At 39.3% G+C, this 22,961-nt stretch overlaps 1 protein-coding gene across 3 annotated transcripts in view; it reads left to right on the top strand.

The window, feature by feature from the left end:
- Positions 1-22,961, top strand: part of TBC1D22B (TBC1 domain family member 22B) — a 131,160-nt gene that overhangs the window by 81,935 nt on the left and 26,264 nt on the right. For all 3 annotated transcript variants that reach the window (XM_074236385.1, XM_074236384.1, XM_074236386.1), the window contains one exon: positions 2,566-2,680. In XM_074236385.1, the coding sequence (XP_074092486.1) occupies positions 2,566-2,680 (115 nt within the window). The remainder of the gene's footprint in view (positions 1-2,565; positions 2,681-22,961) is intronic.

The following is a 22,961-nucleotide window of genomic DNA, read 5'->3' as shown; positions in this document are numbered from 1 at the left end:
GTGAGAACATAGGCAAATTCCTTTTATGATGTTATTTATGGTATGATGTTGAAGAGTGAAAACAGAGAAAGAAAACTATAAACCAATATCTCTAATGAATATTGATATAAGAATTTTATTTTATTTTTCCTGTTACATGTTATAGAATGCTTTTCATCCACATGCATATTTATAAGTTCCACAAATTTTCTTTCACCCTCCTTTTCCAGCCCCTTCCCTTCAATAGTGAACAGTCTAGTGAACATTGTACTTGTAGTTTTGTGTTCAACATATTTACATAGCAAGGACATTGCAGCAATATATCACAAAAATTATACATGATGAACAGTTAAGATTTATGCTAGGGAAGCAGAACTGACTCAATACTAGGAAAACTATCAGTATTACTGACCATATCAGTAACAAAACCATCAGAAATCATGATTATCTCAGATGCAGAAAAAGCTTTGGACAAAATGTGCAATTTGTTCATATTAAAAACACTAGAAATCATAGTAATAAGTAGAATTTTCCTTAAAAAGAGTAGTCATCATCTAAAACTATCAACATGCATTATCTGTAATGAGGATAAGCTAAGAAGCTTTCCCCATAGGATCAAGGGTGAAGCAAGTATGCCCCCTATCACCACTATTATTCAATATTGAACTAGAAATGCTAGTTATGGGGGTGGCTAGGTGGCACAGTGGATAGAGCACCGACTCTGGAGTCAGGAGTACCTGAGTTCAAATCCGACCTCAGACACTCAATACTTACCTAGCTGTGTTGCCTTGGACAAGCCACTTAACCCCATTTGCCTTGCAAAAACTAAAAAATAAAAATGCTAGTTATAGCAATAAGAGAATAAAAAGGAATTGAAGGAATTAAAATAAGCAATGAATGGGGAAAGATGACTTATTCTGTAGATGATATGACTGGAGAATCCTAGAAAATCAACTAAAAAACTAGTTAAAATAATGGGTTTTTTTGTTTGTTTTGGGTTTTTTTTGGTTTTTTTTTTTAGTTTTTGCAAGGTTAAGTGGCTTGCCCAAGACCACACAGCTAGGTAAGTATTGAGTGTCTGAGGTCGGATTTGAACTCAGGTACTCCTGACTCCAGGGCCGGTGCTCTATCCATTGCGTCACCTAGCTGCCCCTAAAATAATAGTTTTAACAGAGTTGCAGCATATAAACACAGAAATGATCAGCATTTCCATATATTAGCAAGAAAATCCAACAGCAAGAGATAAAGAAATTCCATTTAAAAATCACTGTAGACAACATAAAATATTTGGGAGTCTGCCTGCCAAAACAAACTCAGGAATTATATGAACACAATTATAAAACACTTTTCACATAAAGTCAATTGGAAAAATAGTAATTGCTTATATAATAAAAATGACAATTCTAAATTAATTTTCTTATTCAATGCTATACCTTTCAAACTGCTGAAAAATTGTTTTATAAAACTAGAAAAAATAATAAAATTTATCTGTAAGAATACAAGGTCAAGAATAAAAGAGAATTAATGAAAAAAAAGATGCGAAGGTCTAGCCATATGAAATCTGTAAATAGTAATCATTAAAACAATCTGACTAGAAAGTATATAGAATAGTAGAATAGATGTACACAATACACTACAGTAAATGATCAAAGTAAAATAGTATTTGATAAACCCAAAGATCTAAGCTTTTGGGACAAAAACTGCCAGGAAAATTGGAAAACAGTTTATAGAAACTAGCTATAGACTAACAACTCATACCCTATACCAAGACAAAGTCAAAATAGGTACATAATTTAGACATAAAAGATGATACCATAAGCAGTTATTTTAAATGGAATGTGCCTATTTCACAGGGTTGTTATAAGTGCTTTATAAATGTTAAATTGATAAATATGAGTTGTTATTATTTAAGATCCCTTTCCCCTTTTACAGCATGGCATTCTTCATCTTCTTTTCCTATATTTCCTATATATACAAAAAAAGAAAGAAGTGATTGTTGAGAAATAGAGTTCTTTGATACTCTTCTCAAAATGGAAATTGAATGAAATAGCAGTCAAACCTCATGTCTTATAGCAGTAGGAGAGTAACAGTCTATTTGGGTAATTTACCCATTCCAGACATTGTCTAGGTGGCAAAATGAATTGATCTGAATTTCATCCATCTAGTGGAGAAAGGATGGACTTGGAGGCAGAAAATATGGGATTTTGTCTCCAATAGTGTGTGTGGCCATGGGTCAGTCACTGAGCCTCAGTTTCTTTATCTGCAAGATGGGAATAATCTTGACATCTCCTTGGGTTGCTGAAAGGAAAGCACTTTATAAACTCTAAAGGACTTCAGACATATCAATTGTTTTTTCCCACCTTACAGAGATTATCATATAACCAAAGGAGGAAGAGATTAAAAAACACCTACAGAACTGAGAATTAGGAAAGCATCTTAAGCTTCCTAGTGGGAGTATATTGGTGTCCAAAGGCTTTTTCTTAAAATCTGGCACTAACCCTACAGCATATCGTGAGTGGCATTCTTGGAAGGTAATGGTCTGCCTGGCTTTAACTCCAACATTTCTCTTCTTTCTCCTTCTTCTAGATCTTTGAAAGAATTCTGTTCATTTGGGCCATCCGACACCCTGCCAGTGGCTACGTGCAGGGAATTAATGACTTGGTCACTCCATTCTTTGTCGTCTTCCTCTCAGAATATGTGGGTAAGATGCACAAGTGCCAGCTGGAATAAGCATTTACTCTTTCTTTAACTCTTTCTATTTCTGAGATGCACAGTTCTGATGTCATTAGTATCTCTGTGTCACTGACAGCAAATGATGCCTCTGCCATTCAGGATTTTGCAAAGTTAAACCTATTTTAATACAAATGGCAAGAAATTCCTCTTTTGGGCTGGCTACACTGATCCCATCTAAGAAAACCTGCTTTTTTCAGGACATGAAAAAAAAACTCTGATATTAAGTATATTGTGTCTGCTATTTTGAGATTGCTTTTGAACATGTCTTGGGCAAAGACCTTCACTTGTGATTTTTCCATTTTAAGCTGCAGACATGTCTTCAGGTTTCTTTTTGCTTGAAGTACTTGAGGCTTGCTCATCAGTCCTTAGAAAGCAGCGTAGACCCTGAATGCTATATTGCTCCCAGTGGAAGAGATGGAAAATTTGAGGTCTGGAGACCAAGTTGCAGCATATTAGAGAGCATCATGGTAGTGATGTTAGCCCTGAAAGTACAAGGCTGACTGTCCAGGGCTCTAGAAATTAAGATAGTCCTGAAATCAGGACTTAAAAGAACTTGATTAGCTTCTACATCTCCTTTCTATGACCTTTAAGGAAGACTGTCTTCTTGCGACTCTGCATCTTTAAATATAATGACTACAGTGTGATAGTTGCATTTTCTTTGCCTTGTGCTATGAGGAGTACAACACTGAACAGGGAATCAGGGCATTTGGATTCTTTCTGTGACCATGGCGTTCACTGACCATGTGACCTTGCCCTATCTGAGGACTTGGAGTAGAGGATCTTTCTTTTTTATTTTAACTTTTTTTTTTTTTTGGTTTTTGCAAGGCAGTGGAGTTAAGTGACCTGCCCAAGGTCACAGTGCTAGGTAATTTTTAAGTGTCTGAGGTCAGATTTGAACTCAGGAGGAGTCCTGACTCAAGGACCAGTACTCTATCCACTGTGCCACCTAGCTTCCCCTAGAGGATCTTTCTTAGGTATCTTTCCCTGTGAGTCTTAAGCTGAATGCAAAGCAAACAACGTCAAACAGAATTAATGATTAGGATTTTGTATTAATGATGTGGATTGTGTGGATCAAATGAATTTTTTTTGTTTTAATCATTTGAGAAAACTTGAGGTTGATCATTAATATGTATTTTTTTATTTGAAAAATAGTCATATTGAATGTAATGGATAAATAAAGAGGCAGTATCTGCCCCTGCAAAATAATCCCAGACTAGGAGAATTTTTTTAAAGTAAAAGATCAGTTTAGGGGGGTGGCTCGGTGGCGTAGTGGATAAAGCACTAGCCCTGGAGTCAGGAGTACCTGGGTTCAAATCCGGTCTCAGATGCTTAATAATTACCTGGCTATGTGGCCTTGGGCAAGCCACTTAACCCCGTTTGCCTTGCAAAAAATCTAAAAAAAAAAAGATCAGTTTATACTTTGATATGAAGGAAGTTTTTTTTTAAGTCTGTTAAATGAGATCTCTTAGGTTTTATTGGGTGTAATAAGGAAAAGATTGAACTTGGAATGAGAGAAGACTAGTCTTTGAAATTCTGTTCTAACAATTAAAAGCCATAAAACTATCGGCATGTCACTTGACATCTCTTATCTCTATGGTCTTGCATGTGATAAAGAACTACATAAATATGAGTTGCTCTTATATAAGTCAACTAGAATAATTAATCTATTTGTCAGAATTTTTTGATTTCTTCTTATGGCTCTATCTCATTGCTTGATGTAGTGATTGTTTTCTGAAATAATACTCTAAGGATAGACTTCAGCATGTGTTGTAGCATTTTTCAAACCCCCATTTGAAGTTTGATTGCTCATGTAAATGCTTAGCATCATTATTAAACTTGTTGGCATAAGCAACTGAGGCTACTTAGATATTCATGCTCTTTGCTAGTACCCTATATCATCTGTTTCAAATTTCCTTATTCTGTGTACTTGCAGTAATTTTTAGTGGGCAATTGCTTCTTCCTGAATCACTACAATAGGGGCGGCTAGGTGGCATAGTGGATAAAGCACCAGCCTTGGAGTCAGGAGTACCTGGGTTCAAGTCCGGTTTCAGACACTTAATAATTACCTAGCTGTGTGGCCTTGGGCAAGCCACTTAACCCCATTTGCCTCGCAAAAAAAAAAAAAATAAAATCTACTTTGCTGATTCTTCATCTGAATCACTACAATAAAACCCTTTATTTCAAAGTATGCCTGGCTCCTTGTGAGAGTTGACTCTTATTTCCATAAATCTTTGCTAAACTAGTCTTTGAAAGTAGAACAAAACCAGCTGTCACCAAGGATTGATCTACTTTGTATGGATGACTAAACTCAGGACACTGGTACCTTGCATGAATATAGCACTTCCAAATTTTCAGAATTCTTTACCTTTGTTATCACATTTGAGCCTCACAGCTATCCTGTGATGAAAGATGAGGGATTTGAAGCATACCCAAGAGGTCACAGATTCAAGCCCAAGGCATCCTGACTTCAAGACTAGCATTCTGTGTCTTAGACCTGACTGCCCATCCTTGACAAAGTATGTCAAAGGTTGTTCTTAGCCTCACTAGACAGACCCACAGAGATGAAATGAAATCATGTTTGTAAAGTGCTGAGCCCTGTGCTCAGTATGCAGAAGGCACTTTATAAATCTTTATTTTCTTTCCTCTTCCTCACCCCCCATCCACCTGACTGGACAGTCTTTGTCCAGAGGCCCCAAGGACCTCTGTTTAAGGGCTCAACAGTCTCCCAGAATGGTAGTGAAAAGGCACTGGATTTGGAGTGAGGAGCTGGGTTCCCATCGAGCTCTGTTGCTTCCTTCTTGAGGAGGCCCCAGTGCCTTTCCTATCCTAAAATAGACATGTGGTGGGGACTGATATTGTTAACCTTGTTCTCATCTTCCACACCTAAACATTCATTCCCCAGCATTCACATACAGTGTCTGGCTTGTAGTCATTACTTAATATGTGTTTGTTGCCTTCCTTCCTGATATGAACCATAACCTCTCTACTTGTACTTTCGCCTTAGTTTTCTTGAGTATGGGCAGTTCTACAAACCTGGAAAGGTCTTCCAATAACCATGGGGCCATTATAGGAATCTGTCAGTGACCTCTCTGACCTCATCACCTCCACTCTTCTTGTTTCTCTTACCTTTGCTCTTAGGGATACCCAAGCTTGCTTCATGGTGTTATCATCTTGAGAGGTACATATCTTCTAAGAAAGTTTACAAATGACTCCCTTTCCAGGGCTAACACTTGGGCCAGCCTTTCAGCACCTGCTTGCTACTCCAGGACAACAAATTGGCAGAATAGGTAAAGTCCTTGGCCAATGACTAGTCAGTGGTAAAACCAGAACTAAATCTTAGTCTCCAGGCTTTTTGAGGAAATCATACCCATTAAGAAGTGGGTATTTCAATATAACATAAGTTCTGCAGTTTTAGTGTTGAGGGATTATTTTCTCTAATGCTTAGAGACATGACCTGTCAACTGAAGATTTAGCCAGGTAATCACTAACATCTCATCCACCTCTGACATCTACCTCCAATGAGGTGTATAAAAGGTGTCATTTGTATGTGATGGGAGCTGGCATTTCTTCAAAATGACCTCTGCTCTGCTAAATTGGTCTTAGCCTCAGTCTACACCAAAAGTTTTTCAGAATGCCTTCCTCTAGTGACCCTTCTATAGCACTTTAGGTTGACTATTCACTAAGACTTAGAAGCATGTAGGGGTCTAAGAAAAGTTCCCCAGCATCAGCCCTGCCACAAGCCCATCATCAGCTTTGGCAGCATCCCTCGTTGTCTGTGATATGTCGATGAACCAGTTGCATTCATTCCCCCTTAGTGCTCACAAGCCTTTTGTAACCACTCTTCAAAATCAAGACCACAAAGATCAATAGATGGACTTATGTCCCCCATGGCAGGCTTACTTACCTAGGGCTCCCTAGGGGCTCACAGTTTTGGAGACCAGGCAGAGAGAGCAGAGCATATAAATATATTTAAGAGCCATTGATCCAACTTTGGACCTCTTTAGGGACAAGTTATTTGATAAGGTGGCATAGTGAGAGGAAACCACAATGTACTTGTTTTTAAAAACTTCTATTTAAAAAACAACTTCAGAAAGGAAAAGAAGCAAGGCCTCTTTAAGAACACAATAAATCACACTTCATTCAAATCCTGGATCTTTGCATCTTTGCCCCTACATTTTCTTTGCAAATATTTATTGATGATGAAGAAAAAACATGCATCTGTTTCAGAGGGGACTTAATAAGATTATATACAAAATATTTTGACATAAATAGATGATGCTGGTATGTCATATTTTTAAGTAGTCACTGACTTAATTGGCTGTGTAACATTTTGTCTTGTGAGTAGACTGTTTCATTAGATTAAGGCAGACTTAGTCTGCCTTGTAGGAGAGTACCTTCTACCATTTGAATCAAGATTCTAATATCAAATTTAACTTTTTAATATTACTATCTAGGTTGACATCAGTTAGTTTTACATCTGCTCATAGATATTAGAGTTAGAACTGCCTCATTTTAAAGAAGAGGATCTTGTAGCCTAGAGTGACTTATCAAAGGTTTTCCTATTAATTAATGGTAGGAACAGAATTAGAACCTAGACCTGACTCCCAGAGCATTGCTCACTTAAATGCTCATATACTAAATGCTTTTTAATGAAGCTTAATATGAGACTACACATAATTGTAGGCAGCTGTGAAACCAAAGACAAACCAGCCTGGCTTGTAGCAATCAGAACCTATGAGCAAATATTTCATAGTGAGTCTGAAGTGGGCTCTCTGAAGTTAGCAGTTGGCAAATTAAGAAGATAGTCTATATGCAGAAAAAGACTTCTAGTCACCCATCCTGTTCATAACCCCGCAGTCATATGAGGGTAAATGTCATCATCAGTCAAGTCTGATAACCCACAGTGGATATTCAATAAATGTCCTCCATTAGTCAATATTTATTTAATAAAGGTAGGCTCCAAATCTAGCTCTGTTCTTTATCATGACTTCTTTGTCCAGGCAGCAAATGGTTCAGGTATTTATGTAAGACTCCTTCAAGGTTCTGAGAGAGAGTGATCCTGCATACCAATTGGACACATCATCCATAATGCGGGATGTTTGTAGTGACAGATAACTCTGTGTATGTCAGTCAGTTAATACAGATAGCAATTTGTAAGGATAGTATAAAATCAAAGTGCTGGAGAGGACTTTAGAAGTCATGTAATTCAATCCATTATTTGTAAAATGAGGGCATGTAGTCCAGAGAAAAGACTTGGCTTTCTATTATAAAACTTCAGTAAGAACTGGATCTGTTACTCTCATAACACTTGATGATACTTTATTTGTCTGTGTAGAAAATTAGTGATCATTCTCTTTTCCCTCCCAATTCTGTGTCCCCCTAATCCCCCTGCCCTCTTGGTTGCAGTCATTACTCCTTTGGAGAATGCCAGGGATGTATCTCTTGCACCTTGGTTTTCAAGCAATTTTCTTGAAGGATTGACTTCACTGTTTCTTACTATTACTGTTTTGATGGGGGATTAGAGTTCAACTGAGAAATAGTTCTTATCATGACTGGCTACTAGAGGGCACCAAAACACAACATTCTACTGCACTGTCAAGTCAGCCAAATTTCATTCTCCAATACTGAAATAGAAGCAGTTCCGCCCAGTTGTGATCAATGAGTTTTCCTTTATGCTCTTTTTTGGAGTAACCTTTTCATTGCTGTAATAATCTTTCCCCTCAAGATTCATGTTTCATACCTCTCTAATGCAAGTATTTAGTATTTCTTATTATAAGTCACCTAGCAGTTTAAAAGATTATTAAAGTACTTTTCTCATTATGAAACACTAAGTTTTTTCCTCTTCATTTTACAGATGAGAAAACAAGCTTAGCCAGGAGGAATGATTTGCTCAGGGTTACCTAGCTAAACTCAGAGGCCAACTTTAAACCTTTGTTTTGGCTGGATTCCCCCTCTTCCATTATAAATTTTGTGGACAAAGTGTATCTTATCTTTATCTCCTGTATCTAGTGCTGTGCTCTGCTTATCAGACTTTTTATAAGGATAAAATAAATAGTTGGTATTAATCATTATCTTTTCATTTTGACTTCTAACATGAGATGTTTTGTTAGAAGAGACTAACATTACTTATAAGTCATTTTTGGATTATATTATGTGAACAAATGAATGTTAAAACTGGTATTACCTTAATTTTGCTACATATGTTGAAGTGAATTAATATTTTCTCCTTGAATTTTTTATTTATTTTTTTCAGTATCACATGGTTATCAATTCAATAATTTACATCTACAAAATACTTTGCACATTATTTCATTGGCTGTTCAGTGCAACCCTGTTAAAGAGGTAATGAAAGTATTATTATTATTTACATTCTACAGAGGAGGAAATTAAAGCTGAAAGATCAAATGAAATTGCCTGTGATTACATTATCTAGTAAAAGGACAGGTCTTCTTACTTCTTGGCCAAAGTTTTTTGGTACTATATCAAGCTTCCTTTAAACTCCAAAAATCCTTGCTATTAATGGGATGCCCATGGTCTCTTGACATTACATAAGTTCTATTTTGAATTTTGAATTTAAAAAATTTTTCCCCTATTCTCCCTTCCTCCCCCCCCCCCCCGCCACAGAAGGCAGTCTGTTAGTTTTTCCATTGTTTCCATTGTATACATGACATTATATAAGTTCTAAAGCAGCACAAAGACTGTTGATCAGTTTGCTTTGCTCTCTATGTATAGTCAGCTCATCTACCTCTTTTCCAAGTCAAAGTTCTTTGATTCCACCCATCCCACTCTGGCAGTCTTCTTATTTCTGTCTGCTATTTCATCTTCCTGGAAAAAATCTAGGGAAAATTCCCCCAGCAGATGGTGTAGACCACCTCTGAAGAGTTTATAGGACACAGAGTGGAGTTGTCTAGGATGAAAAGAAATGGATGGATTGTGGTTTATATCATTGTGTTAGTATCCACATGAATAAGAGTATAGGTCCATATATAAAACACATAAATTAGAGATTTTATGATTGTTCTCCTTTTTTGAGATGAATTTCTCCCTGGTTTTATAAATAGTTTGTGATAACTGGTTTGTTCTTAAACATGGGTTTTATAATTGGTGTTATTTATGACTTTTTTGACTGTTAAGAAGTTTTGTAGGGCTCAGAAGATGCCGACAAGAGCGGATCGTGTCTTAGGCGCTCTCTCATAAAACTTATAAACTAAGGACTCTAACTAAATTTTTGAGAGACAGAACCCACAGAAGGACCCAGTGAAGCAGTTCTCCTACTCAAGGTAACCTGGAAAAGAGCAGAAAGGCTGTGCTCCCCAGGGTTGGAGGGGCGGCCTGCCAAAGGGGTGGCCCACCAGAGCGAAAGAACTTCAGCCTCTCAGAGGCAGCTCCAGGGCGCTGGGAGCCAAGGCTCACAGCAGTGGGCGAGTTTTCTGACCTACGCCCCCGGAGCACCGGGTACAACTTGGAGGAACTCGGTGGGGGGGGCCCTCTGCCAGAGGGAGCACATGAAGCCCAGCCCTCAGGGCACACAGCGAGCACCATAGCCAGGGCAGTCCAGATCCATGAAACAGAAGCAGGCAGAGCTGGTAAGCAGGAGCCCCCAGGGCATGAGCCCATTTAACCTAGAGAGGGGAGTGAAGAGAGACTCTGAGCTCTGCCTCTGGAACAGTATGCTGGGGTTCTGACCACATTCAGATCTTGATCGCAGTCTAGGTGCCCCCCATAGAACAGCAGAGCTCCCCACCACAGCCCCCTGGCAGAGGGAGTTGTATATGGTCATTCACAGACCAGGAGGGATGACAGAGACTCACACACTGAGGTCCTTGTGGGTCCCAAAAGCTCAGGAAGCACTCCCAGAACAGGCTTAGGCTGGGAAAATGAGCAAGCAGAGAAACAAGAAATATTGAGAAATTGAGAAATATTTTGCCTGTGAGTCCAAGAAGGATCAAAACACTCATTCTGAAGATGAGGAAGCTCCTGCATCTAAAGACTCCAAGAAAAACGGTAATTGGACTCAGGCTATGACCGAGCTCAAAAAAGACTTTGAAAATCAAATGAGGGAGTTAGAAGAAAAACTGGAAAAGAAATGAGAGAGATGCAGGAAAAACATGAAAATGAAGTCAGCAGCTTAGTCAAGGAAATCCAAGAAAATGCTGAAGAAAATAGCATGCTAAAAACCAGCTTAGGTCAAATGGATAAAACAGTTCAAAAAGTTATTGAGGAGAAGAATGCTTTAAAAAGCAGAATTGGCCAGATGGAAAAAGAGATAAGAAAGCTCTCTGAGGAAAACAAATCCTTCAGACAAAGAATAGAACTGGGGGAGATTGCTGAATTTAGGAGAAATCAGGACTCAATTCTTCAAAACCAAAAGAATGAAAAATTAGAAGAAAATGTGAAACATCTCATTGAAAAAAACAACTCATATGGAAAACAGATTTAGGAAAGGTAATTTAAAAATTATTTGAATACCTGAAAGTCATGATCAGGAAAAGAGCCTTGCCATCATTTTCAAAGAATTACTACAGGAAAATTGCCCTGATATCCTAGAAGCAGAGGGCAAAATAGAAATGGAGAGAATCCACAGATCCCCCTGAGAAAGAGACCCCAAAAAACCAACCCCTAAGAATATTATAGCCAAGTTCCAGAACTCCCAAGTCAAAGAGAAAATATTACAAGCAGCCAGAAGGACACAATTCAGATATCATAGAGTTACAGTCAGTATCTCACAGGACTTAGCAGCAACTACATTAAAAGCTCGTAGGGCTTGAAATATAATACACCAGAAGGCAAAAGAGCTTAGAATGCAACCGAGAATCAACTACCCAGCAAAACTGAATGTCCTCTTCCAGGGAAAAAGTTCGACTTTCAGTGAACCTGGGGAATTTCAAATGTTCCTGTTGGAATGGCCAGAGCTGAACAGAAGGTTTTATCTTCAGATACAGGACTCAGGTGAAGCATAGAGTTTGGAGGAGAAGGGGAAAATATGAGGGACTTGATGATGAACTGCATGTATTCCTGTAAAGAAAAATGACACTGATAATACTTATATGAACCTTCTCAATGAACAGAGCAGGTAAAGGAGCTTTTATAGATGAAGCACAGGAGAAAGATAAATTTGAAGATAAAATATGGTGTAAAAAATGGAGTCAATAGAAAAAAAGGGAAATGTAATGGGAGAAAGATATTTCATATAATAAGATTTTTCTTTATTAGAATGAGCTATTGCAATATATGGAAGGTGAGAGGGGAATGAGGGAAACTTTGCTCTCATCAGAGGTGGCTAGGAGAGGAAACAGCATATATACTCAATGGGGTATAGACATCTGGAGTAAGAAGGAGGGGAGGGGACAGGGGGAAGGGGTGAGGATGTGAATGGAGGAGAGGATGGACCATGGGGGGAGAGGTCAGATATAACACATTTTCTTTTTTACTTTTTACTTCTTGCAAGGGGCTAAAATTGGATGGCCTGTCCAGGACCATAGGGTCAGGTGGATGTTGGGCCTAAGGGGTGGTAGGGGGCCTCAGGGCCTCTTGGCCCCAGGACCAGGGATCTGTCTGCTGATCCACTCAGCTACCCCACAGCAGAGTCAGAATGAAAGGAGAGAGAAATAGTACATGGTAGTAGAGAAATATGAAAGGAGGGAGTTACGATCAGCAATGGCAACGGCAGAAAATATGGAAGTAACTTTTGTGATGGACTTATCATAAAGAATGTGATCCACCTACAACAGAGTTGGTGGTGTTGGAACACAGACTGAAGCACATTTTTTATTATTATTATTATTTGGGGGGGTGCAGGGCAAATGGGGCTAGGTAGCCTGCCTGGGGCTGTATAGCAGGGTGATCTTTGGGTATCTGAGGCTGGATTTGGACCCGGGTGCTCCTGACTCAAGGGCCAGTACTCTGCCACCCAGCTGCCCCTACTATTATTACTATTTTAGGTCTTTTTTCTTCTTTTTTTGTTTTTTTGCAGGGCAGTGGGGTTGGGGTGGCTTGCATGTCACATAGCTGGGTGATTATTGGGTGTACGGGGCCAGATATCAGCTCTGGTGCTCCTGGCTCCAGGGCTGGTGCTCTGTCCACTGTGCTACCTGGCCATACCTACAGTTATTACTATTATTTTTTTTAATTTTAATTTTAATTTTTTTCTCTCCCCTTTACTTTATCATGCATGCGGGTCTGTATTTTTATGGGGGTTATTTTGTTTACTCTTAAAATGAATATTTTATTAATGTATAAAAATATTGTTTGTACAAAATGAGAATAAATAAATATTAAATTAAAAGAAAAAAAAGTTTTGTAGGGGCAACTAGGTGGCAGGGGCAGCTAGGTGGCGCAGTGGACAGAGCACCGGCCCTGGAGTCAGGAATACCTGAGTTCAAATCTGACCTCAGACACTTAATAATTACCTAGTTGTGTGGCCTTGGACAAGCCACTTAACCCCATTACCTTGCAAAAACTAAAAAAACAAACAAACAAGTTTTGTGTATTCCAAATTGGCAGTCTAACCCAGAGCACTTCATTCTCCCCCTAACCAAATCACCTCTTACATCTGTTTACAAGTAGTAGTCTATGACATAATCTGAGGGAAATGAACTACATTATTGAGCAGCTCTATCATAGATTAGTTGTGTAACTTTAGGCTAGTCACTTAATTCTTTTGAATTGTTTACTTATCTATAAAGTGAGAATAATAGGGGTGGCTAGTTGACACAGTGGCTAGAGTACCAGCCTTGGAGTCAGGAGGACCTGAGTTCAAATCTGTCCTCAGACACTTAATAATTACCTGTTGTCACTTAACCCCAATTGCTCCACAAAATAACTAAAAAAAGCAATAAGTATTTTTGCCTTCCTGGGTACAATTGACAAATGGATTAATCAGAAGAATGTATGTGAAAACCTTTTGTTAATGGCAAATAAATGAATTAACTATAATATCTTCATTGCATTATGGTTACATCCTTAATGACAAGTAATTTTGGAAAGAAGCACAGATGCTTGTCTTATTCCTTTGAAAAACTGTATGTTAATATAATATACTGATAATTAGCATACTATATAGATAATGTAGGCCTTTTCCTAGACAGGCTTATACAGTCCAGTAAATAGAACACCAAAGAAACACATAATAATGATGGTATTTATGTTATTATCATGTATCAAGAGAATGAATCCTTTTAATTGGATCCTGTTATTGGTGTATTGCTGTACTTATTTTTTGATGATAAAGGAAGGGTACCATTCACTCAGTGATGAACATTCTCACTCCTGTCATTCCTTTCACATTCCACAGTGGCTCTAGCATCACCATTTCCTCATTCCCATCCCCCTAACCTTTCCACTCCAAAGTTTCATCCTAATTAAATGCAATCATTCTGCTGTGCCCCCTGGAAATGCCTGCTCCATGGATAACAACATTTTAAATCTTTTCCTCTCCCTCTTCCATCTTCTAGCTCTTACTGAAACGTGGCTTTTCCCTGATAACTCAGCCTCTCTGGCCACACTGTCCAGTATTGGCTAAACCTTCACTCATGCCCCTTGGCTTGCTAGATATGGGTGAGGGGTGGAATACTCTGTGCTCCCCATTGCCACTTCCAGGTTTCCTCCTTCCTCCATCACTCAGTAATCTTTCTTTCTTTGACATTCATCTTTTTCATATCTGCTATCTTGTCAGAATCCTGGTAGCTATTATCTACACACCTCCAGGTCACTTTCTATCCATCCTCAATAAGTTTAGTTACCTGGTTTATAATTTTTCTCTCCTTGCCAGTTCCTGCATTTATACCAGGGAACTAAACCAAACATTGACTTTTGTTTAAGTATGCTAACCATTCAGTTCCTCAACCTGCTCGGTTCCTATGGACTATTCCTCTACTCCATTTCAGTAACACACAGAGATGGTCATACCTTCAATCTTGATATCAGCCACAAATATATCACGTCTATATTTAAGAATTCTGAAATTCCCTTCTCCAACCTTTATCAGTTTACTTTTCACCTCTTCCTCTGCCTTCCTTTACATAACTTTACTCTTCAACTGGACTATGACCTTTAATTCCTTGACCCCTCAATTCTTTCTCAAACAGTCTCTCTTACACTAGCCATTCTTTACTCTTTTCCCCATCTTGACCCCTTGGTTAATCAGTTCATCTGCCATCCTCTCTTGAATCCCTAGCCCCCTTATCATACTGCCGATTGCATCTTGTTAAGCCTTAGATCATACCCACCATTTATTGTCTTTGTACCTACACCTATACTGCTAAATGAAGGTGAAGAAAGTCACAACTACTATGACTGGATCAACTATAAACTTATGTTATATAATGTCAACCCAACCCTCATTACTACTAGGTAATCCTGTTCAATCTTCCTTATCATCTCATTCTCCCACTCTTCACAGCAGCTCTTCCAAAACTTTTTATCCTTTATCAACCCCCCCCCATGGCTCCCCTTTCATATGAGAACCATCCCTCATATTTTTACAGGAAAAAATGAGACCATTCACTGTGAACTTCCTCTTCCTCATCTCTCATTTTTCAGATACCTTCTGCTACTCTTTGCTTTTTCACCTCCTCTTTTATGATGAAAGTTTTATTTATTCTATCCTATCTTTTCCAACATATATTGCCCCCTCTGTCATCCCCATTATTTTATTTTTTTCAGCCTTTCTCTCTCTACTGATTCAGTTCTTACTGCCTATAAACATTCCCATGTTTCCCTGTCTAAAAAAATTCTTACTTGATTCTTCTATCCCTGCTAGCTATTATCATCCTGTAGCTCTTCTGCCCTTTGTAACTAAATTCCTCCAAAAGGCCATCTACAATAGGTGATTGCACTTTTCTCTCCTCTCAATCTTTATAATCTATCTTCTGATTTTAATCATTCCACCACAACGTTCTCTCCACCATTATTAATAACCTCAGTTGCCATTTTCAGAGACCTTCTCCCAGTCCTCATTCTCCTTGACCTCCCTGTTGCTTTTGACACTGGTGAGCACCCTCCCCTCCATGTACTCTCTTCTCTCTGGTTTTCGGGACACAACTCTTTTCTAGTTTTCTTCCTACCTATCAGACCACTCTTCTCTCTCCTTTGCTGGGTCTTCTTCCAGATCATATCTATGCAATTGGGCAGAAGTCCTGGACCCTTTTCTCTTTTTCCTCTTTTCACTTGGTAATCTCAACAGTTCCCATGGGTTAAGTTATCATCTCTATGCCAGTGATTCTCAAATTTGTCTATCTTCCCCCCCAATCTCTTCAGATTTCTTTCAGACTTCTCCAACTGCCTTTTAGAATCTCAAATTGGATATTCAGTAGACATCTTAAATGTAATATGGTCAAAGCAGAATTCATCTTTCTCCGTAAACCTTTCCCCTCCTACCTTCCCTCTTCCTTTAGAAGGTAATACCTTCTGGGGGCATCATGGAGTCAGGAGGACCTGAGTTCAAATCCAGCCTCAGGTACTTAATAATTACCCAGCTATATGACCTTGGGTAAGTCACTCTTAACTCCATTGCCTTAAATAAATAAAATTAAAAAAAAGAAATATGGGATTATGAGAGGAGAGGGGGGAACTGTGGGAAAGGGGGAGCTATGGATGTGCAATAATTAGGGGGTGCATCATGTTCTATTGGATACTCCACTCTGATCATAAAGCACTCTTTTACTGCAAAAAAAAAAAATAATAATTAGGGGGTGCAATGAGGCTGTGATCTAGAATGGTCCCAGAATCATAGAATTGAAGTTGACAAGTAGGCCAATCCATACATAAATGGAGTCCATTATTTTGCAAAAAAAGATGACAATACACTCCTCCCAGGCCCTTGGTTGACATCCCACTATCTCTCAGCCCCCACCCCCCAATCCCAGCTGCTGCCAAGGCTTGCAGCTTTCACCCTTCTCAACTCTGAGTTGGCTACCACTCTGGAATAGGCCCTCATCACCTCTGGATTATTGCATAGCCTGCAGGTGGATCTGCTTGCCTCCAGTCTGTCCCCACTCCAATCCATCCTCCATTTACTCACTAAAGCATTGGTCCAATCACCCATACTCTACTGATTTCCTAAGGTTTCCTGAAGCAAATACAAAATGTTCTTTTGGGCATTCAAACCCCTTCCCACTTTTCCCTTCTTCTTACCCCTTGCACCTTAGACATAAAGGCTTTGATCCAGTGTCATTGGCCTCCTGACTATTCCATGAATAAGCTAATCCATCTCTTGGAATTCTCTCTGGATACCCCCATGCCTAAAATGCTCTCCCTCACATCCCTAGCTTCCTTTAAGTTTCAACTAAAATTCCTACTTTTACAGGGAACCCTCCCCAGTGCTGCTTCATTTCAGTGCCTTCCCTCTCTTGATGATTTCCTATTTATCTTATGTGTAGCTTGCTTTGTATGTGTTTGTTTTCAGGTAGTCTCTTCTATTAGATTGTAAGCTCCTTAAGGGAAGGAATTGTCTTTTGCCTCTAAGCACAGAGCATAGTAAGCACTTTGGAAAGTTTATTGATTAATTGATTGGCTTAGAGAGACTAGGCAAATAGAGGGATACTTAATTCCTTATCTACCAGCCTAGCATTTTGGATTATAGTCTTGAGACTGGGAGACATACTAGATAGGGTCTCTGCCAGGAAATGCTACTGCTATTTCAGCTAATTGGTGATCTCAGCTGGGGTGTTGAGCTCAGCTTCTTAAAGCTGATATCTTGATGATAGTAGAGCCTGGGGAGGGGTGGGGGAGCATAGGAGTACAGCACCTGCTGTTTAGCATCCCACCTTCCTACTAGGTAGATAGAATGATTGACAGAAAGAAAGTAGAGTCAAGTAGAGTTCCTTTTTTTATGACCAAGGAAGAATTTATAATTTGGAGAGCTGCAGAAACGGACATCACACAGCTTTCAAGCCTAGGATATGTCAGCTTTATTTAATAACATTCATTCAGCATCTGCTTATAGGTGTCATGTGGGTGAGGTGGAAAGTTGAAATCAAATACAATCCCTGCCCTGTGGAATTTAGTTTAGAAGGGGGATATGATGTATACAAATAATTATAACAAAATATACAAATCTGTGAGAGAGAGTTACAAATAACCCATTCTGTCTATTTACTAGATAGACAGTGTGCTAAAAAACACTGGGGATATGGAGTCAGTCAAACACAGTCTTTACCCTCAAGGAGCTCACATTCCAATGGATGAGATACCATGCAGATAATTATGTCTGTCCAATATAAATACAGTATGGATTTCAGAGAGATGGGGTGGGTGGGACCTGGAAAGGCTTTTTTTTTTTTTGATAAGGTAATGGAGTTAAATGGCTTGCCCAAGGCCACACAGCTAGGTAATTATAAAGTGTCTGTGGCTGGATTTGAACTCAGGTACTCCTGACTCCAGGGTTGGTGCTCTATCCACTGCACCACCTAGCCACCCCATGGAAAGGCTTCTTGAAGAAGGTAATGAAAGCCAGGAGTCAGAGGTGAAGAGAACAAACCTTTTTGGCATATGAAATAGTGCCCATGCACCGGTCTGGGAAGTGGGGTACCATGTGAGAACAACAGCAAGCAGGTCAGTGAATCTAGATCATAGGGTACCTGGAGGGAAGAAAAGGTAAGAGGTGAAGATTGTGAAGGATTTTAAAAAGCAGAGGATTTTATCATTGATTCAGGAAGGAACAGGGATCTGCTGCATTTACTGACCAGGGACCATTATTGCTGTCAGACCCACCCCTAGAGGAACTTGTAGGGATTGTATACATTTTAGGGCTAGAATTTATTTTCCTCAGTAAAATTGATTAGCTAGAAATGGCATACCTATAGCAACTCCAGGGCCAGTTCAGCTGCTAGAGTTTGCTTATTTGTAGAAAACCTTGACTCATAAAGCAGGCATGACAGGCGTGCAGCCTCCCTGGCTCTGGGTTCCTGCTAGTTTGCTCATAGCTCCATCCTGGCTGCCCTGGACTGGAACAGCAGCCAGATAGCATCAGCCTTCATTTGAGAAGCTGGTTGTTGGCATCCTTTCTTCCCCTTTTGGCTTCAGCCATGTCTAGAATAGCCCACTCTTCTTGTGGGACTTTCAATGATCCTTCTGAACAGATTGTTTATGCAGAGTGAACCACTTCAGAGAGCCTTTGGTTCTTTTTTCCCTGTTGTTATTTGCCAGAGTCCTCAGCTTCACAGAATCTCCAGTTGCCTGCAGGCAGAAGAATGAAATGATGCTCTCCCTTCTTGTGGTATGACATGCTGGCAAGTCAGCATTTACTTGTGAGAGAGGTTCTGGGTGCTAGGCCAGGCCCAGGCCCTATGGTTATAGGGCAGGTGCATCAAAAAACAGGGATATCTTGAACCAGATCTGGGGAGATATAATTGGGCCCAGTCTGCCCACCAGGAGGGGTCTCTCACTGGTAGTCTTCTCTTAGATGACTTGGGCTCTGAAAAAGCATCAGAGCTTGACAAGCACATGTTCTTCAGATTCTTTCACTGATGGCCAAGGAGCTGAAAGGCAGGACTTTGGCATGTATTCCCATCATTCAAGTCAATTCAACATTTGTTGAACACTTTCTTCTGTGAGCAAAGTTCTGTGTCTGGGGGCAGGGTCTGCCTTTGTGGAGGTGTGAGCAGTCACATATTGTGCCTGATTCTAGGGCTACAAAGACAAAATGGTCCTGCCTCAAGGAAGCTTACGTTCTAGTGAGGAAGTTGAGATGTTTTTTTGGGTTTTTTGTTTGGAGTCAGAGGTGCATTGCAAGGCAATGGGGTTAAGTGGCTTGCCCAAGGCCACACAGCTAGGTAATTATTAAGTGTCTGAGACCGGATTTGAACCCAGGTACTCCTGATTCCAGGGCTGTGCTCTATCCACTGTGTCACCTAGCTGCCCCCTAGGGAGTTGAGATGTAAATAGATAGCTGTTAGTCAAACACATACAGCTTAAATATGATCAGGAATCATCTCTTGTAGAAATTGAATCTGGGGGCAGCTAGGTGGCACAGTGGATAACGCCACCAGCCCTGGAGTCAGGAGTACCTGGGTTCAAATCCGGTCTCAGACACTTAATAATTACCTAGCTGTGTGGCCTTGGGCAAGCCACTTAACCCCATTTGCCTTGCAAAAATCTAAAAACAAAAAAATAAATAAAAATAAAATGCGACATGGAAGATTTTATATTTGACTCCATTGTTTATCAAATAGGAGGGAGGAGTGATGTGATCTGACCTATATTTTAGGAAAATAATTTTGGCAACTGTATATAAAAGATGGATTGAAATGGGGAGAGACCTGAGGCAGAGAAACAAATTATGCTGTTGTGGTAGTCTAGGTCAAAGGTGATGACTTTAGATGCCATTAGATGAAGATGAAGGAAAGTGAGGAGTTGAGGATGACACCAATGTCAACAACCTGGTGGTCTGAAAAGATGGTCATGCTTTCAAGAGAAAAAGATAATTTTGGAAGGATTAGGGTTTGAGGAAAAGAGAATGAGGTCTGTTTGATCTGCAGTGAGTTTGAGGAGCTTATGGGACATCAAGTTAGAAATGTCTTAAAATTAGTTCATGATACATTCTGAAGGGGCAGCTAGGTTGCACCAGCCCTGGAGTCCAGAGGACCTGAGTTCAAATCCGGATTCAGACACTTACTAATTACCTAGCTAGATGACTTTGGGTGAGTCACTTAACCCCATTGCCTTAAATAAATTAAAAAATATATATAAAAGTAACTGAGTCTACCTTCCAAGGCAAACTTGGAAACCACACAATACATTCTGAAGCATAGGTGAAAAACTAGAGTTGGATATATAAATTTTAGGAGTCAGCTCCATTGAGGTGATTGAATCCATGGAAATTGATGAAGTAAACAAGTGAAAGTAGAGTGTAAAGAGTGCCCAGGGGACAGATCCTTGAGGAATATCCCTAGTCAGGTGATATGATATGGCTGGTAAACCAGCCAAGGTGTCTAAGAAGAAATAGACTGATAGGAAAAGAACCAAGAGAAAACAATGTTCAGCAGTGTCTAATGTTGCAGGAGAGGTTATGAAGAATGAAGACTGACAATCACAGAAAGAGCAGATTGAATTGAGTAGAGATCAGAAACCAGATTTTAGATCTAGAGCCTTAAGGAACAAGTGAGACTGGGGAAGGAGAGGCAATGGGTCTTTTAACCTTTACACAAAGAATTAAATATTATATAATTTGAGTAGGGAGAGGGATCTAATAACCAAGAGAATTAGGAAAAGTTTCAGATAGGTTTAGACCTAAATGAACCTTATATGAAGCTAAGGATCCTAAGTCATGGCAGTGAAAAGGGAATATGTTCCAACTCTGGGAGACATTATAGAGGGTTGACTAGAGAAGGAAAAATTACCTTGAATCATACTTTACTATATTTGAAAGTCTGTAAGATCTCCATTTATCCTTTTGCACAATTACATTTTATTATTTACTTTTACTATCTTATGTCAACAGAGATGTAATTGACCTTCCAAGAAGAGGAGTAGTAGAAAAGTGTGAGTTTGTGGACAGATCAGTGTATCTTTAACTAAGTAGCACCCAATACATTAGACCTCTAGCCATTGACTAAATCTTCAGAGGAAGATTTATGGGGAAACATGAAGGAGAATTGCAAAGGAGAAAGGATGTAAGGTATTTTTATTTCCTTTGGAATAGGAACAGCTTTCACCAACAAAATCATGAACTATACTTGGCCTTGTTAGTGATCTGAATTGACCTAATTTGCTTCTGAGTGGTGAAAAGTAACCTTTGTAGGGGCGGCTGGGTTTCGTAGTGCACCGACCCTGGAGTTGGGAGTACCTGAGTTCGAATCTGGCCTCAGACACATAATAATTACCCAGCTGTGTGGCCTTGGGCAAGCCACTTAACCCCATTTGCCTTGCTAAAAAAAAAACTATTAAAAAAATAAAAAGGAAAGTAACCCTTGTGACTCTGAACCCAGGGCTCTGTTCAGAGATCTCTCTATAAATAAGAGTTTTCCAGCATCACCACTGGTTTAATCCACTCTAGAGATCCTTCTTAGAGTCTTCAGAATTTAGAGCTGTAAGGGTCCTTAAGATTCATAAAATTAACAACTATTAAACTAGGAAAAAAGAAATAACTAGTACCAATGATATTTTGTGAGAATTAGCCTGTTTTTATAATGGCTTGGATGCATCTCAAGTATTCTGTGTGAGTGTGTACGCAGAATCAGTTGGAGATAATCAAAAGAAAGGCACTAGAATTAATGAGGACCAGAGATGACTTAATGAGGATCAGAGATGACTTCCTATAGAAAGTGAAATTTTAACTAGGACTAGATAAATTGGAATGGGGGGGGGGGGAGCACATGCATGAGAGCACACTAACAATTAGAGGGATCAGAAGATAGTTTTGTATAAGTGGCATCATCTTTACTAAATTTGTTAAGAGGTAAATTAAGAGTAGGGAATAAACATTAATATTGTGCCCGCTATTTGCCAGAACTGGTTCTAAGCACTTTACCTTCATGATAGCTTTATGAGATAGATGCTGTCATATCTTCACAGTTGAGGAAACTGCAGCAAACAGAAGTTTAAGTGACTTGACCAGGGTCAAGCTTGGCCAGCTAGTAAGTATCTGAGGTTGGATTTGAACTCAGTTTTTCTTAAGTCTGGCCTTCTATCCATTATTTTATCTGACTGAATCAACAGCATTTCTGCAAACTGTAAATTCAATATGAAGCAACAATTTAGTATGGCAGCCAAGAAAGCTGATCCTAGGGTATTCCTCTCTTGGCACCACATTGTAGGAAGGATATTGATAAACTGAGCTATCCAGAAGAAGGGAACTAGAATGTCAAAAATCCTTGAGCTCATGCTTGTGAGAACTGTTTGAAGAAACCCAGGGACTTGTGTTCTTGACCCAGATAGAAATTTTTAGAGTCAAATTTGGCTACTGGAAAGAAAAACTTCAAACAATCAGAATTTTTTGAGACTAGAGTAGACTGTTTTAGGAGTTAATGGCTTGCCTTAATTAGAGACTTGTAAGTAAAATAATAACAATATCTAACAGATTTACATAGCTCTTAAAGATTTATACTCTGATTTATTTGCTTCTTTCTCAGCTAAAATTTCACCTTATGCAAAATGCCTTTTCTATTCCCCTAATTGCCAGAGAAGAAAGAATGAATTCCAGGCTTGGGGAAGAACAGCCTTTGCAAAAGGAGAGAGACCAAAGATGGAGTGGAGTTTCAGGAATGGCCTCTAAGATAGTTTGTCTATAAATTAGAAAGGAGTAATCCAAA

The sequence above is a fragment of the Macrotis lagotis genome, chromosome 5 (genome assembly GCF_037893015.1).
Source record: "Macrotis lagotis isolate mMagLag1 chromosome 5, bilby.v1.9.chrom.fasta, whole genome shotgun sequence".
Lineage (NCBI taxonomy): Eukaryota > Metazoa > Chordata > Mammalia > Peramelemorphia > Peramelidae > Macrotis > Macrotis lagotis.
This window is presented reverse-complemented; position numbering and strand designations above follow the sequence as displayed.